The sequence below is a fragment of the Apus apus genome, chromosome 5, assembly GCF_020740795.1.
Source record: "Apus apus isolate bApuApu2 chromosome 5, bApuApu2.pri.cur, whole genome shotgun sequence".
In the NCBI taxonomy this organism is placed as follows: Eukaryota; Metazoa; Chordata; class Aves; order Apodiformes; family Apodidae; genus Apus; species Apus apus.
The window spans coordinates 17,711,012-17,723,314 of NC_067286.1; the positions used below are offsets into that span (position 1 = coordinate 17,711,012).

Sequence of the window (12,303 nt, forward strand, 5' to 3'; positions counted from 1 at the left end):
GGTCAACTGCCCTGACTATAGAGGGACTCTTTACCAGGACATGAAGTGATAGGACAAAGGGGAATGATTTTAAGCTGAAGGAGAGTAGATTTAGATTAGATATAAAGAAGAAATTCTTCATATGAGGGTGGTGAGGCACTGGAACAGGTTTCTCAGAGAATGTAGATGCCCCCTCCTTGGAAATGTTCAAGGTCAGGCTGATAGGACTTTGAGCAACCTGTCTAGTGGAAGGTGTCCCAGCCCATGGCAGGCATGTTGGAACTAGATGATCTTTAAGGTCCCTTCCAACCTACACCACTCTATGCTTCTATGACTTCAGCTCCCAGCTGACTCAGGATGATAAATGGACTGCCCTCCATGGCTGTTCTATGAGTCTGTCCCAGTGAAACCAGGACATGCTGTCATGCTGTAAACTATGGATAAACCACTGTTTCCTGTGCTACTTCATGTGACATGTTCATACCAGCATTGATTATGCTCAGAGTCATCTCATTCTACAGAAACTGACAAGTTCCTGGAGCAATCTCTGTTCCATACCGAACTCTCAGTGTTATACTACTCACCTTCAAGCTATTTTGGCATGCTAGGAACCCCAGTTTCACTGCTTTATCCTTCTCATGTGGCCACAGCAGTTTTCATTAAGGGCCCTAATGCAGGCTCCTTTAAAATAGCTTTTATTAGCATGTCATAAAATGTTCACAATACTCAGACAGCTCATAGCCATCTGTTTAACTTTTCCAGCATGATGTGAATGGCACCTAATAGAGAAGCACTGCATACATATTAAGAGTACAGTCTTAGTGCTGGAGGATAAGAGGCAGTAAGGTATGCTGCTTCTGCATACACAGTCCACAGGGACAGTCTTTCCATTAAAATTAATTCATATTTGAATGAGAAGAGGCAAACTCCTTCATGTTGAAAAGGAAATACAGGAACAGATAGTATACTGAAAAAGACACAGATTCATTGGGACATTAGGGGGCCTCACAATGATGCCAAAACTTCAGCTTGCTTCCCAAAACAGCAGGGCAAGCTCAAGAAAAATGCTCTTGGGAATACTGCGAGAAGCAAAGAGCACACAACTTTGCTACACAGCAAGGAGTAACCCACAGTCTGAAAAATACATCAAAAGCACAAAACTAAGCCCCACTCAGACAAAGCAAGACTTCCCATTAGTTCAGTGTCCATCTAAGCTAGGCAGAGCCACCAGGATCTAAAAAACCTTGGAATGTTCCCCATAATCAAAGGAATGAAACCGAGAGCCAGAAACATGCTGCACACTGTTCCTCCTAACCAGACAGCTCAGTACAGGACCCACTCTACTCCACACTCCTGTGATGCCACCTGGAATACTAACTACATCCAGCTCTGGGGTCCCCAGGACAAGGAAGACATGCAACCGTTGGAGCAGGCCCAGAGGAAGCCTACAAAAGTGATCAGAGGATAGAACACCCTCCCCATGAAGAGAAATTGGGAGGGTTGGGGTTGTCAAGCCAGCAGAAGAGAAGGCTCCAGGGAGACCTCACCAGGGTCTTCCAATACATAAACGCCACTTGTAAGAAAGATAAAGACTTTTTAACAAGACCTCTATTTACAGGACAAAGAGCAATGTTTTTATACTGAGAGTATGTTAAGATGGGATATAAGGAAGACATTTTTTATGATGTGGGTAGTGAAACAATGCAAGAGGTTGCCCAGAGGAAATGTGGATGCCAAATCATTCAAAGTGCTCAAAGTCAGGTTGAATAAATCAAGTCTGAGTAACCTGATGAAGTGAAAACTGTTCCTGGCCACAGCAGGGGAGTTGAACTACAAGAGCTGTAAAAAGGCATCTTCCAACTCAAACCATTCTATAGTATTTCTGGAAATATACATAAATTATACCCCCTCAGAATACAAAAATTAAGGCACATTGCTACCAAAACACCTTGATTTCTCCTATAGCAAGGCAAAAAATGACAAGAAATACAAAGAATTACCTATTGCTTCTGAAGTTGGAGGCTGTGCAGTTTTTGTGATTATACCTGTGAAAATACTTTCAGTAGTTGGTGTGGGGGCTATTGTCCCAGGAACAGTCGTTGTTCTCTCCTGGGTGCTCCTGGTGGTGCTGCTGGTGGTTGGGCTGGGAGACATTGTGGTGACGGTGCTGGGAGGCTTTGATGGTGTTGATGATACAGTTGTGTATGTTGGCGTGGGCATAGATGTGGTTGTGGTAGTTGTAGAGGGTGGTGCTGTACCAGTTGCTGTAGTCTCCAGGGTGCTGCTGGGAGGCACTGTGGTGATGGTGGTGGTGGTGCTAGTGCCAGGAGGCGTTGTGGTGAAGCCATCAGGAGGCATGGTGGTGGGGCTGCTGGGAGTCTTTGATGGTGTTGGCGGGACAGGCGTGGTTGATACAGGTGGAGAGGACACTGTGGTTGTAGAGGGTGATGGTGGGGCTGTTAGAATCAGCAGGAACAGAGAAGACAGTGTCACGAAACCATGCCCCACTCTCATTGCACACCATGGTTTTCACTGAGTTAATTCTCCCGAGCTGGAGGACAATATGCAACAGCAGCAAAAGATTTCCTGCCAGATCACTATCTGTCTAAGTAGAGGCAAGACACCACAACAAAAAACCTCCTCAGAGCCCTGTTGGGTCATGAAACACACGGACTTCTACACAGGACCCACACACCCTCCTCACTTCTGAAGCAGCCAGCCTGAGGGCCGGCTTTGGGCACACACCGTTTTGGGGAACGTGCAGCAATTACTCCCAACCCTTACCCCATACAGAAGGCAGAAATTAAGGTTCTCACAGACCTTCAATCCTCCCACATGAAAGCAACACATGAGAGCACAGACCAGACAAGTACCTGAAGGTGACGTGGAGTAGGTTGGTGTGGGCGTGGATGTGCTTTCAGAGGTTGCGGTGGGTGGTGCTGTGCCAGTTGGTGTCTCCAGGGTGGTCCCAGGGGGCACTGTGGTGGTGGTGGGTGTGGGAATACACTCTGGTATGTTGGGGACACAGCAGACACTGATCTCGTAGTTGAGGCAGACTGGCATTGGTATTATACCTCCTATCTGCTGATCTCTGTTGTTACAGATGAGCCCTGTGTTTACACTGCATTCCACCTTCTGCCCTAAGTCTGCAATGGGAATGTCAGGGAATTTTGTTGCTCTGCATGAAATATTCTCAATTCTTTCACAGAGCCAGGAGGAGTTGCTCTTCTTAATATTCTCGAAGGTTTCGTAGTCACCACTGTTTCTGTCAGAACTGTCAGGGTAACTCACATCAATCCAGTCTGTCCAGATGCAGTCACACGGTCCTCCTGTGGGAAATCATCAAAAGGAACACTCAAAACCAGCAAGAACAGAGACAGCAAACCAGGGCACCAGCACAGTCGCAGGTGGTGCTCTGGGTGTCCACTGCACAAAGGGGTGGCCCTTGGTCACTGCTACACCTCTCAGCCAACCCTGGCCACAACAAAGCTCCCTGCTGTTGGCCAGCCTCCCCTTCTGGGGCCTATAAAGCAAACTAGGGCCAAATCAGATACATTTACTGCTGAGCTGTGCAGGTCATCCCCTCGCAGCTAGGGCACAATGCTGTACCAGCTTCTCGTATGCAAAAAACACTCACATAAGGGCAACACATGAGGTGGAGCAGGACTAAGCAAGGACCCCTGCCACTCTCTCACCTCCTTGTGCCACACACACCACCTCACTATCTCAGGAAGAAACCAAACACCAGGAAGGGGTGTGACCACACAGGAAGCAGGCACAGGACACACACTGCTGCCAGAACATCAGCTTGCTTTGCAGAAGCTTGTGGGCAGCTGGGAAACAGTGCTCAAGGGAACACTCGGAGAGATGAGCTGCCCAGAGCTTTGGTCTGCAGCAAAGGCCAACCGACAGTCAGAAACATTTCCGCAAACCCTGGCAGAGAAAAAACTCAAAGCTTCCTACAACTGGAACTGCAGGTGAGTGTCAGCGTTGGCTGCAGAGGCAACAGAAGAGAAGAAGGGGAAAGGAGTCTGCACAGCTCTGTCCTTGGGCAGAGGTGCCAGGATGAAAAAATCTTGGAATGTTCCCCATAATCAAAGGAATGAAACCGAGAGCCAGAAACATGCTGCACACTGTTCCTCCTAACCAGACAGCTCAGTACAGGACCCACTCTACTCCACACTCCTGTGATGCCACCTGGAATACTAACTACATCCAGCTCTGGGGTCCCCAGGACAAGGAAGACATGCAACCGTTGGAGCAGGCCCAGAGGAAGCCTACAAAAGTGATCAGAGGATGGACCACCCTCCCCACGAAGAGAAATTGGGAGGGTTGGGGTTGTCAAGCCAGCAGAAGAGAAGGCTCCAGGGAGACCTCACCAGGGCCTTCCAATACATATACAAGACTTCCTGTCAGATCAGTATCTGTCTAAATAGAGCTGAGACACCAGGATGAAAAACCTCCTCAGAGCCCTGTTGGGTCATGAAACACAAGCACCTCTCCTGCCCAGGACACCCACACTCTCCTCACTTCTGAAGCACCCAGCCTGAGGGCCAGCTTTGGGCACACGCCGTTTCAGGGAATGCGCAACAATTACTCCCAACCCTTATCCCATACAGAAGGCAGAAATTAAGGTGCTCACAGACCTTCAATCCTCCCACACGAAGGCAACACAAGAGAGCAGGACCAGACAAGTACCTGAAGGTGGTACAGTCGTGGTGTAGGTTGGTATGGGCTTGGATGTGCTTCTGGTAGTGGTGGTGGGTGGTGCTGTGCCAGTTGTTGTTTCCCGGGTGGTTCCTGAAGTTGTTGTGGTTGTGCTGGTGGTGGTGCCAGGAGTCGTTGTGGTGGCACCACTAGGAGGCATGGTGGTGGGGCTGCTGGGAGTCTTTGATGGTGTTGGCGGGACAGGCGTGGTTGATACAGGTGGAGAGGACACTGTGGTTGTAGAGGGTGATGGTGGGGCTGTTAGAATCAGCAGGAACAGAGAAGACAGTGTCACGAAACCATGCCCCACTCTCATTGCACACCATGGTTTTCACTGAGTTAATTCTCCCGAGCTGGAGGACAATATGCAACAGCAGCAAAAGATTTCCTGCCAGATCACTATCTGTCTAAGTAGAGGCAAGACACCACAACAAAAAACCTCCTCAGAGCCCTGTTGGGTCATGAAACACACGGACTTCTACACAGGACCCACACACCCTCCTCACTTCTGAAGCAGCCAGCCTGAGGGCCGGCTTTGGGCACACACCGTTTTGGGGAACGTGCAGCAATTACTCCCAACCCTTACCCCATACAGAAGGCAGAAATTAAGGTTCTCACAGACCTTCAATCCTCCCACATGAAAGCAACACATGAGAGCACAGACCAGACAAGTACCTGAAGGTGACGTGGAGTAGGTTGGTGTGGGCGTGGATGTGCTTTCAGAGGTTGCGGTGGGTGGTGCTGTGCCAGTTGGTGTCTCCAGGGTGGTCCCAGGGGGCACTGTGGTGGTGGTGGGTGTGGGAATACACTCTGGTATGTTGGGGACACAGCAGACACTGATCTCGTAGTTGAGGCAGACTGGCATTGGTATTATACCTCCTATCTGCTGATCTCTGTTGTTACAGATGAGCCCTGTGTTTACACTGCATTCCACCTTCTGCCCTAAGTCTGCAATGGGAATGTCAGGGAATTTTGTTGCTCTGCATGAAATATTCTCAATTCTTTCACAGAGCCAGGAGGAGTTGCTCTTCTTAATATTCTCGAAGGTTTCGTAGTCACCACTGTTTCTGTCAGAACTGTCAGGGTAACTCACATCAATCCAGTCTGTCCAGATGCAGTCACACGGTCCTCCTGTGGGAAATCATCAAAAGGAACACTCAAAACCAGCAAGAACAGAGACAGCAAACCAGGGCACCAGCACAGTCGCAGGTGGTGCTCTGGGTGTCCACTGCACAAAGGGGTGGCCCTTGGTCACTGCTACACCTCTCAGCCAACCCTGGCCACAACAAAGCTCCCTGCTGTTGGCCAGCCTCCCCTTCTGGGGCCTATAAAGCAAACTAGGGCCAAATCAGATACATTTACTGCTGAGCTGTGCAGGTCATCCCCTCGCAGCTAGGGCACAATGCTGTACCAGCTTCTCGTATGCAAAAAACACTCACATAAGGGCAACACATGAGGTGGAGCAGGACTAAGCAAGGACCCCTGCCACTCTCTCACCTCCTTGTGCCACACACACCACCTCACTATCTCAGGAAGAAACCAAACACCAGGAAGGGGTGTGACCACACAGGAAGCAGGCACAGGACACACACTGCTGCCAGAACATCAGCTTGCTTTGCAGAAGCTTGTGGGCAGCTGGGAAACAGTGCTCAAGGGAACACTCGGAGAGATGAGCTGCCCAGAGCTTTGGTCTGCAGCAAAGGCCAACCGACAGTCAGAAACATTTCCGCAAACCCTGGCAGAGAAAAAACTCAAAGCTTCCTACAACTGGAACTGCAGGTGAGTGTCAGCGTTGGCTGCAGAGGCAACAGAAGAGAAGAAGGGGAAAGGAGTCTGCACAGCTCTGTCCTTGGGCAGAGGTGCCAGGATGAAAAAATCTTGGAATGTTCCCCATAATCAAAGGAATGAAACCGAGAGCCAGAAACATGCTGCACACTGTTCCTCCTAACCAGACAGCTCAGTACAGGACCCACTCTACTCCACACTCCTGTGATGCCACCTGGAATACTAACTACATCCAGCTCTGGGGTCCCCAGGACAAGGAAGACATGCAACCGTTGGAGCAGGCCCAGAGGAAGCCTACAAAAGTGATCAGAGGATGGACCACCCTCCCCACGAAGAGAAATTGGGAGGGTTGGGGTTGTCAAGCCAGCAGAAGAGAAGGCTCCAGGGAGACCTCACCAGGGCCTTCCAATACATATACAAGACTTCCTGTCAGATCAGTATCTGTCTAAATAGAGCTGAGACACCAGGATGAAAAACCTCCTCAGAGCCCTGTTGGGTCATGAAACACAAGCACCTCTCCTGCCCAGGACACCCACACTCTCCTCACTTCTGAAGCACCCAGCCTGAGGGCCAGCTTTGGGCACACGCCGTTTCAGGGAATGCGCAACAATTACTCCCAACCCTTATCCCATACAGAAGGCAGAAATTAAGGTGCTCACAGACCTTCAATCCTCCCACACGAAGGCAACACAAGAGAGCAGGACCAGACAAGTACCTGAAGGTGGTACAGTCGTGGTGTAGGTTGGTATGGGCTTGGATGTGCTTCTGGTAGTGGTGGTGGGTGGTGCTGTGCCAGTTGTTGTTTCCCGGGTGGTTCCTGAAGTTGTTGTGGTTGTGCTGGTGGTGGTGCCAGGAGTCGTTGTGGTGGCACCACTAGGAGGCATGGTGGTGGGGCTGCTGGGAGTCTTTGATGGTGTTGGCGGGACAGGCGTGGTTGATACAGGTGGAGAGGACACTGTGGTTGTAGAGGGTGATGGTGGAGCTGTTAGAATCAGCAGAAACAGAGAAGACAGTGTCACAAAACCATGCCCCACTCTCATTGCACACCATGGTTTTCACTGAGTTAATTCTCCCTAGCTGGAGGACAATATGCAACAGCAGCAAAAGAAGATTTCCTGCCAGATCACTATCTGTCTAAGTAGAGGCAAGACACCACAACAAAAAACCTCCTCAGAGCCCTGTTGGGTCATGAAACACACGGACTTCTACACAGGACCCACACATCCTCCTCACTTCTGAAGCAGCCAGCCTGAGGGCCAGCTTTGGGCACACACCGTTTCAGGGAACGTGCAGCAATTACTCCCAACCCTTACCCCATGCAGAAGGCAGAAATTAAGGTGCTCACAGACCTTCAGTCCTCCCACATGAAAGCAACACATGAGAGCACAGACCAGACAAGTACCTGAAGGTGATACAGTCGTGGTGTAGGTTGGTATGGGCTTGGATGTGCTTCTGGTAGTGGTGGTGGGTGGTGCTGTGCCAGTTGTTGTTTCCCGGGTGGTTCCTGAAGTTGTTGTGGTTGTGCTGGTGGTGGTGCCAGGAGTCGTTGTGGTGGCACCACTAGGAGGCATGGTGGTGGGGCTGCTGGGAGTCTTTGATGGTGTTGGCGGGACAGGCGTGGTTGATACAGGTGGAGAGGACACTGTGGTTGTAGAGGGTGATGGTGGAGCTGTTAGAATCAGCAGAAACAGAGAAGACAGTGTCACAAAACCATGCCCCACTCTCATTGCACACCATGGTTTTCACTGAGTTAATTCTCCCTAGCTGGAGGACAATATGCAACAGCAGCAAAAGAAGATTTCCTGCCAGATCACTATCTGTCTAAGTAGAGGCAAGACACCACAACAAAAAACCTCCTCAGAGCCCTGTTGGGTCATGAAACACACGGACTTCTACACAGGACCCACACATCCTCCTCACTTCTGAAGCAGCCAGCCTGAGGGCCAGCTTTGGGCACACACCGTTTCAGGGAACGTGCAGCAATTACTCCCAACCCTTACCCCATGCAGAAGGCAGAAATTAAGGTGCTCACAGACCTTCAGTCCTCCCACATGAAAGCAACACATGAGAGCACAGACCAGACAAGTACCTGAAGGTGGTACAGTCGTGGTGTAGGTTGGTATGGGCTTGGATGTGCTTCTGGTAGTGGTGGTGGGTGGTGCTGTGCCAGTTGTTGTTTCCCGGGTGGTTCCTGAAGTTGTTGTGGTTGTGCTGGTGGTGGTGCCAGGAGTCGTTGTGGTGGCACCACTAGGAGGCATGGTGGTGGGGCTGCTGGGAGTCTTTGATGGTGTTGGCGGGACAGGCGTGGTTGATACAGGTGGAGAGGACACTGTGGTTGTAGAGGGTGATGGTGGAGCTGTTAGAATCAGCAGAAACAGAGAAGACAGTGTCACAAAACCATGCCCCACTCTCATTGCACACCATGGTTTTCACTGAGTTAATTCTCCCTAGCTGGAGGACAATATGCAACAGCAGCAAAAGAAGATTTCCTGCCAGATCACTATCTGTCTAAGTAGAGGCAAGACACCACAACAAAAAACCTCCTCAGAGCCCTGTTGGGTCATGAAACACACGGACTTCTACACAGGACCCACACATCCTCCTCACTTCTGAAGCAGCCAGCCTGAGGGCCAGCTTTGGGCACACACCGTTTCAGGGAACGTGCAGCAATTACTCCCAACCCTTACCCCATGCAGAAGGCAGAAATTAAGGTGCTCACAGACCTTCAGTCCTCCCACATGAAAGCAACACATGAGAGCACAGACCAGACAAGTACCTGAAGGTGGTACAGTCGTGGTGTAGGTTGGTATGGGCTTGGATGTGCTTCTGGTAGTGGTGGTGGGTGGTGCTGTGCCAGTTGTTGTTTCCCGGGTGGTTCCTGAAGTTGTTGTGGTTGTGCTGGTGGTGGTGCCAGGAGTCGTTGTGGTGGCACCACTAGGAGGCATGGTGGTGGGGCTGCTGGGAGTCTTTGATGGTGTTGGCGGGACAGGCGTGGTTGATACAGGTGGAGAGGACACTGTGGTTGTAGAGGGTGATGGTGGGGCTGTTAGAATCAGCAGAAACAGAGAAGACAGTGTCACAAAACCAAGCCCCACTCTCAGTGGACGCCTTGGTTCCCATTGAGTTCACTCTCTCCAGCTGGAGGATGACATCCAACAGCAGAAAAACAAGACTTCTTGCCAGATCACTATCTGTCTAAGTAGAGGCAAGACACCAGGATAAAAAAATCTCCTCAGAGCCCTGTTGGGTCATGAAACACAAGGACTTCTACATAGGACCCAGAAACGGTCCTCACTTCTGAAGCAGCCAGCCTGAGGGCCAGCTTTGGGCACACGCCGTTTTGGGGAACGTGCAGCAATTACTCCCAACCCTTACCCCATGCAGAAGGCAGAAATTAAGGTGTTCACAGACCTTCAATCCTCCCACATGAAGGCAACACAAGAGAGCACGGACCAGACAAGTACCTGAAGGTGGTACAGTCGTGGTGTAGGTTGGTATGGGCTTGGATGTGCTTCTGGTAGTGGTGGTGGGTGGTGCTGTGCCAGTTATTGTTTCCTGGGTCGTTCCTGGGGTCGTTGTGGTTGTGCTGGTGGTGGTGCCAGAAGGCGTTGTGGTGGCACCACCAGGAGGCATGGTGGTGGGGCTGCTGGGAGCCTTTGATGGTGTTGGCGGGACAGGCGTGGTTGATACAGGTGGAGAGGACACTGTGGTTGTAGAGGGTGATGGTGGGGCTGTTAGAATCAGCAGGAACAGAGAAGACAGTGTCACGAAACCATGCCCCACTCTCATTGCACACCATGGTTTTCACTGAGTTAATTCTCCCGAGCTGGAGGACAATATGCAACAGCAGCAAAAGATTTCCTGCCAGATCACTATCTGTCTAAGTAGAGGCAAGACACCACAACAAAAAACCTCCTCAGAGCCCTGTTGGGTCATGAAACACACGGACTTCTACACAGGACCCACACACCCTCCTCACTTCTGAAGCAGCCAGCCTGAGGGCCGGCTTTGGGCACACACCGTTTTGGGGAACGTGCAGCAATTACTCCCAACCCTTACCCCATACAGAAGGCAGAAATTAAGGTTCTCACAGACCTTCAATCCTCCCACATGAAAGCAACACATGAGAGCACAGACCAGACAAGTACCTGAAGGTGACGTGGAGTAGGTTGGTGTGGGCGTGGATGTGCTTTCAGAGGTTGCGGTGGGTGGTGCTGTGCCAGTTGGTGTCTCCAGGGTGGTCCCAGGGGGCACTGTGGTGGTGGTGGGTGTGGGAATACACTCTGGTATGTTGGGGACACAGCAGACACTGATCTCGTAGTTGAGGCAGACTGGCATTGGTATTATACCTCCTATCTGCTGATCTCTGTTGTTACAGATGAGCCCTGTGTTTACACTGCATTCCACCTTCTGCCCTAAGTCTGCAATGGGAATGTCAGGGAATTTTGTTGCTCTGCATGAAATATTCTCAATTCTTTCACAGAGCCAGGAGGAGTTGCTCTTCTTAATATTCTCGAAGGTTTCGTAGTCACCACTGTTTCTGTCAGAACTGTCAGGGTAACTCACATCAATCCAGTCTGTCCAGATGCAGTCACACGGTCCTCCTGTGGGAAATCATCAAAAGGAACACTCAAAACCAGCAAGAACAGAGACAGCAAACCAGGGCACCAGCACAGTCGCAGGTGGTGCTCTGGGTGTCCACTGCACAAAGGGGTGGCCCTTGGTCACTGCTACACCTCTCAGCCAACCCTGGCCACAACAAAGCTCCCTGCTGTTGGCCAGCCTCCCCTTCTGGGGCCTATAAAGCAAACTAGGGCCAAATCAGATACATTTACTGCTGAGCTGTGCAGGTCATCCCCTCGCAGCTAGGGCACAATGCTGTACCAGCTTCTCGTATGCAAAAAACACTCACATAAGGGCAACACATGAGGTGGAGCAGGACTAAGCAAGGACCCCTGCCACTCTCTCACCTCCTTGTGCCACACACACCACCTCACTATCTCAGGAAGAAACCAAACACCAGGAAGGGGTGTGACCACACAGGAAGCAGGCACAGGACACACACTGCTGCCAGAACATCAGCTTGCTTTGCAGAAGCTTGTGGGCAGCTGGGAAACAGTGCTCAAGGGAACACTCGGAGAGATGAGCTGCCCAGAGCTTTGGTCTGCAGCAAAGGCCAACCGACAGTCAGAAACATTTCCGCAAACCCTGGCAGAGAAAAAACTCAAAGCTTCCTACAACTGGAACTGCAGGTGAGTGTCAGCGTTGGCTGCAGAGGCAACAGAAGAGAAGAAGGGGAAAGGAGTCTGCACAGCTCTGTCCTTGGGCAGAGGTGCCAGGATGAAAAAATCTTGGAATGTTCCCCATAATCAAAGGAATGAAACCGAGAGCCAGAAACATGCTGCACACTGTTCCTCCTAACCAGACAGCTCAGTACAGGACCCACTCTACTCCACACTCCTGTGATGCCACCTGGAATACTAACTACATCCAGCTCTGGGGTCCCCAGGACAAGGAAGACATGCAACCGTTGGAGCAGGCCCAGAGGAAGCCTACAAAAGTGATCAGAGGATGGACCACCCTCCCCACGAAGAGAAATTGGGAGGGTTGGGGTTGTCAAGCCAGCAGAAGAGAAGGCTCCAGGGAGACCTCACCAGGGCCTTCCAATACATATACAAGACTTCCTGTCAGATCAGTATCTGTCTAAATAGAGCTGAGACACCAGGATGAAAAACCTCCTCAGAGCCCTGTTGGGTCATGAAACACAAGCACCTCTCCTGCCCAGGACACCCACACTCTCCTCACTTCTGAAGCACCCAGCCTGAGGGCCAG

At 50.9% G+C, this 12,303-nt stretch overlaps 1 protein-coding gene across 1 annotated transcript in view; it reads right to left on the reverse strand.

Moving 5' to 3' along the window:
• The window catches only part of MUC2 (mucin 2, oligomeric mucus/gel-forming), a 58,283-nt gene that overhangs the window by 16,367 nt on the left and 29,613 nt on the right, over positions 1-12,303 (reverse strand). Inside the window, exons 33-43 of the mRNA XM_051621065.1 lie at positions 10,620-11,075; positions 9,936-10,202; positions 9,248-9,514; positions 8,800-8,827; positions 8,561-8,610; positions 7,874-8,140; positions 7,187-7,453; positions 5,362-5,817; positions 4,678-4,944; positions 2,853-3,308; positions 1,980-2,435 (exon numbers count right to left, since the gene is read on the reverse strand). Coding sequence (XP_051477025.1) covers positions 1,980-2,435; positions 2,853-3,308; positions 4,678-4,944; positions 5,362-5,817; positions 7,187-7,453; positions 7,874-8,140; positions 8,561-8,610; positions 8,800-8,827; positions 9,248-9,514; positions 9,936-10,202; positions 10,620-11,075 — 3,237 coding nt within the window. The remainder of the gene's footprint in view (positions 1-1,979; positions 2,436-2,852; positions 3,309-4,677; positions 4,945-5,361; positions 5,818-7,186; positions 7,454-7,873; positions 8,141-8,560; positions 8,611-8,799; positions 8,828-9,247; positions 9,515-9,935; positions 10,203-10,619; positions 11,076-12,303) is intronic.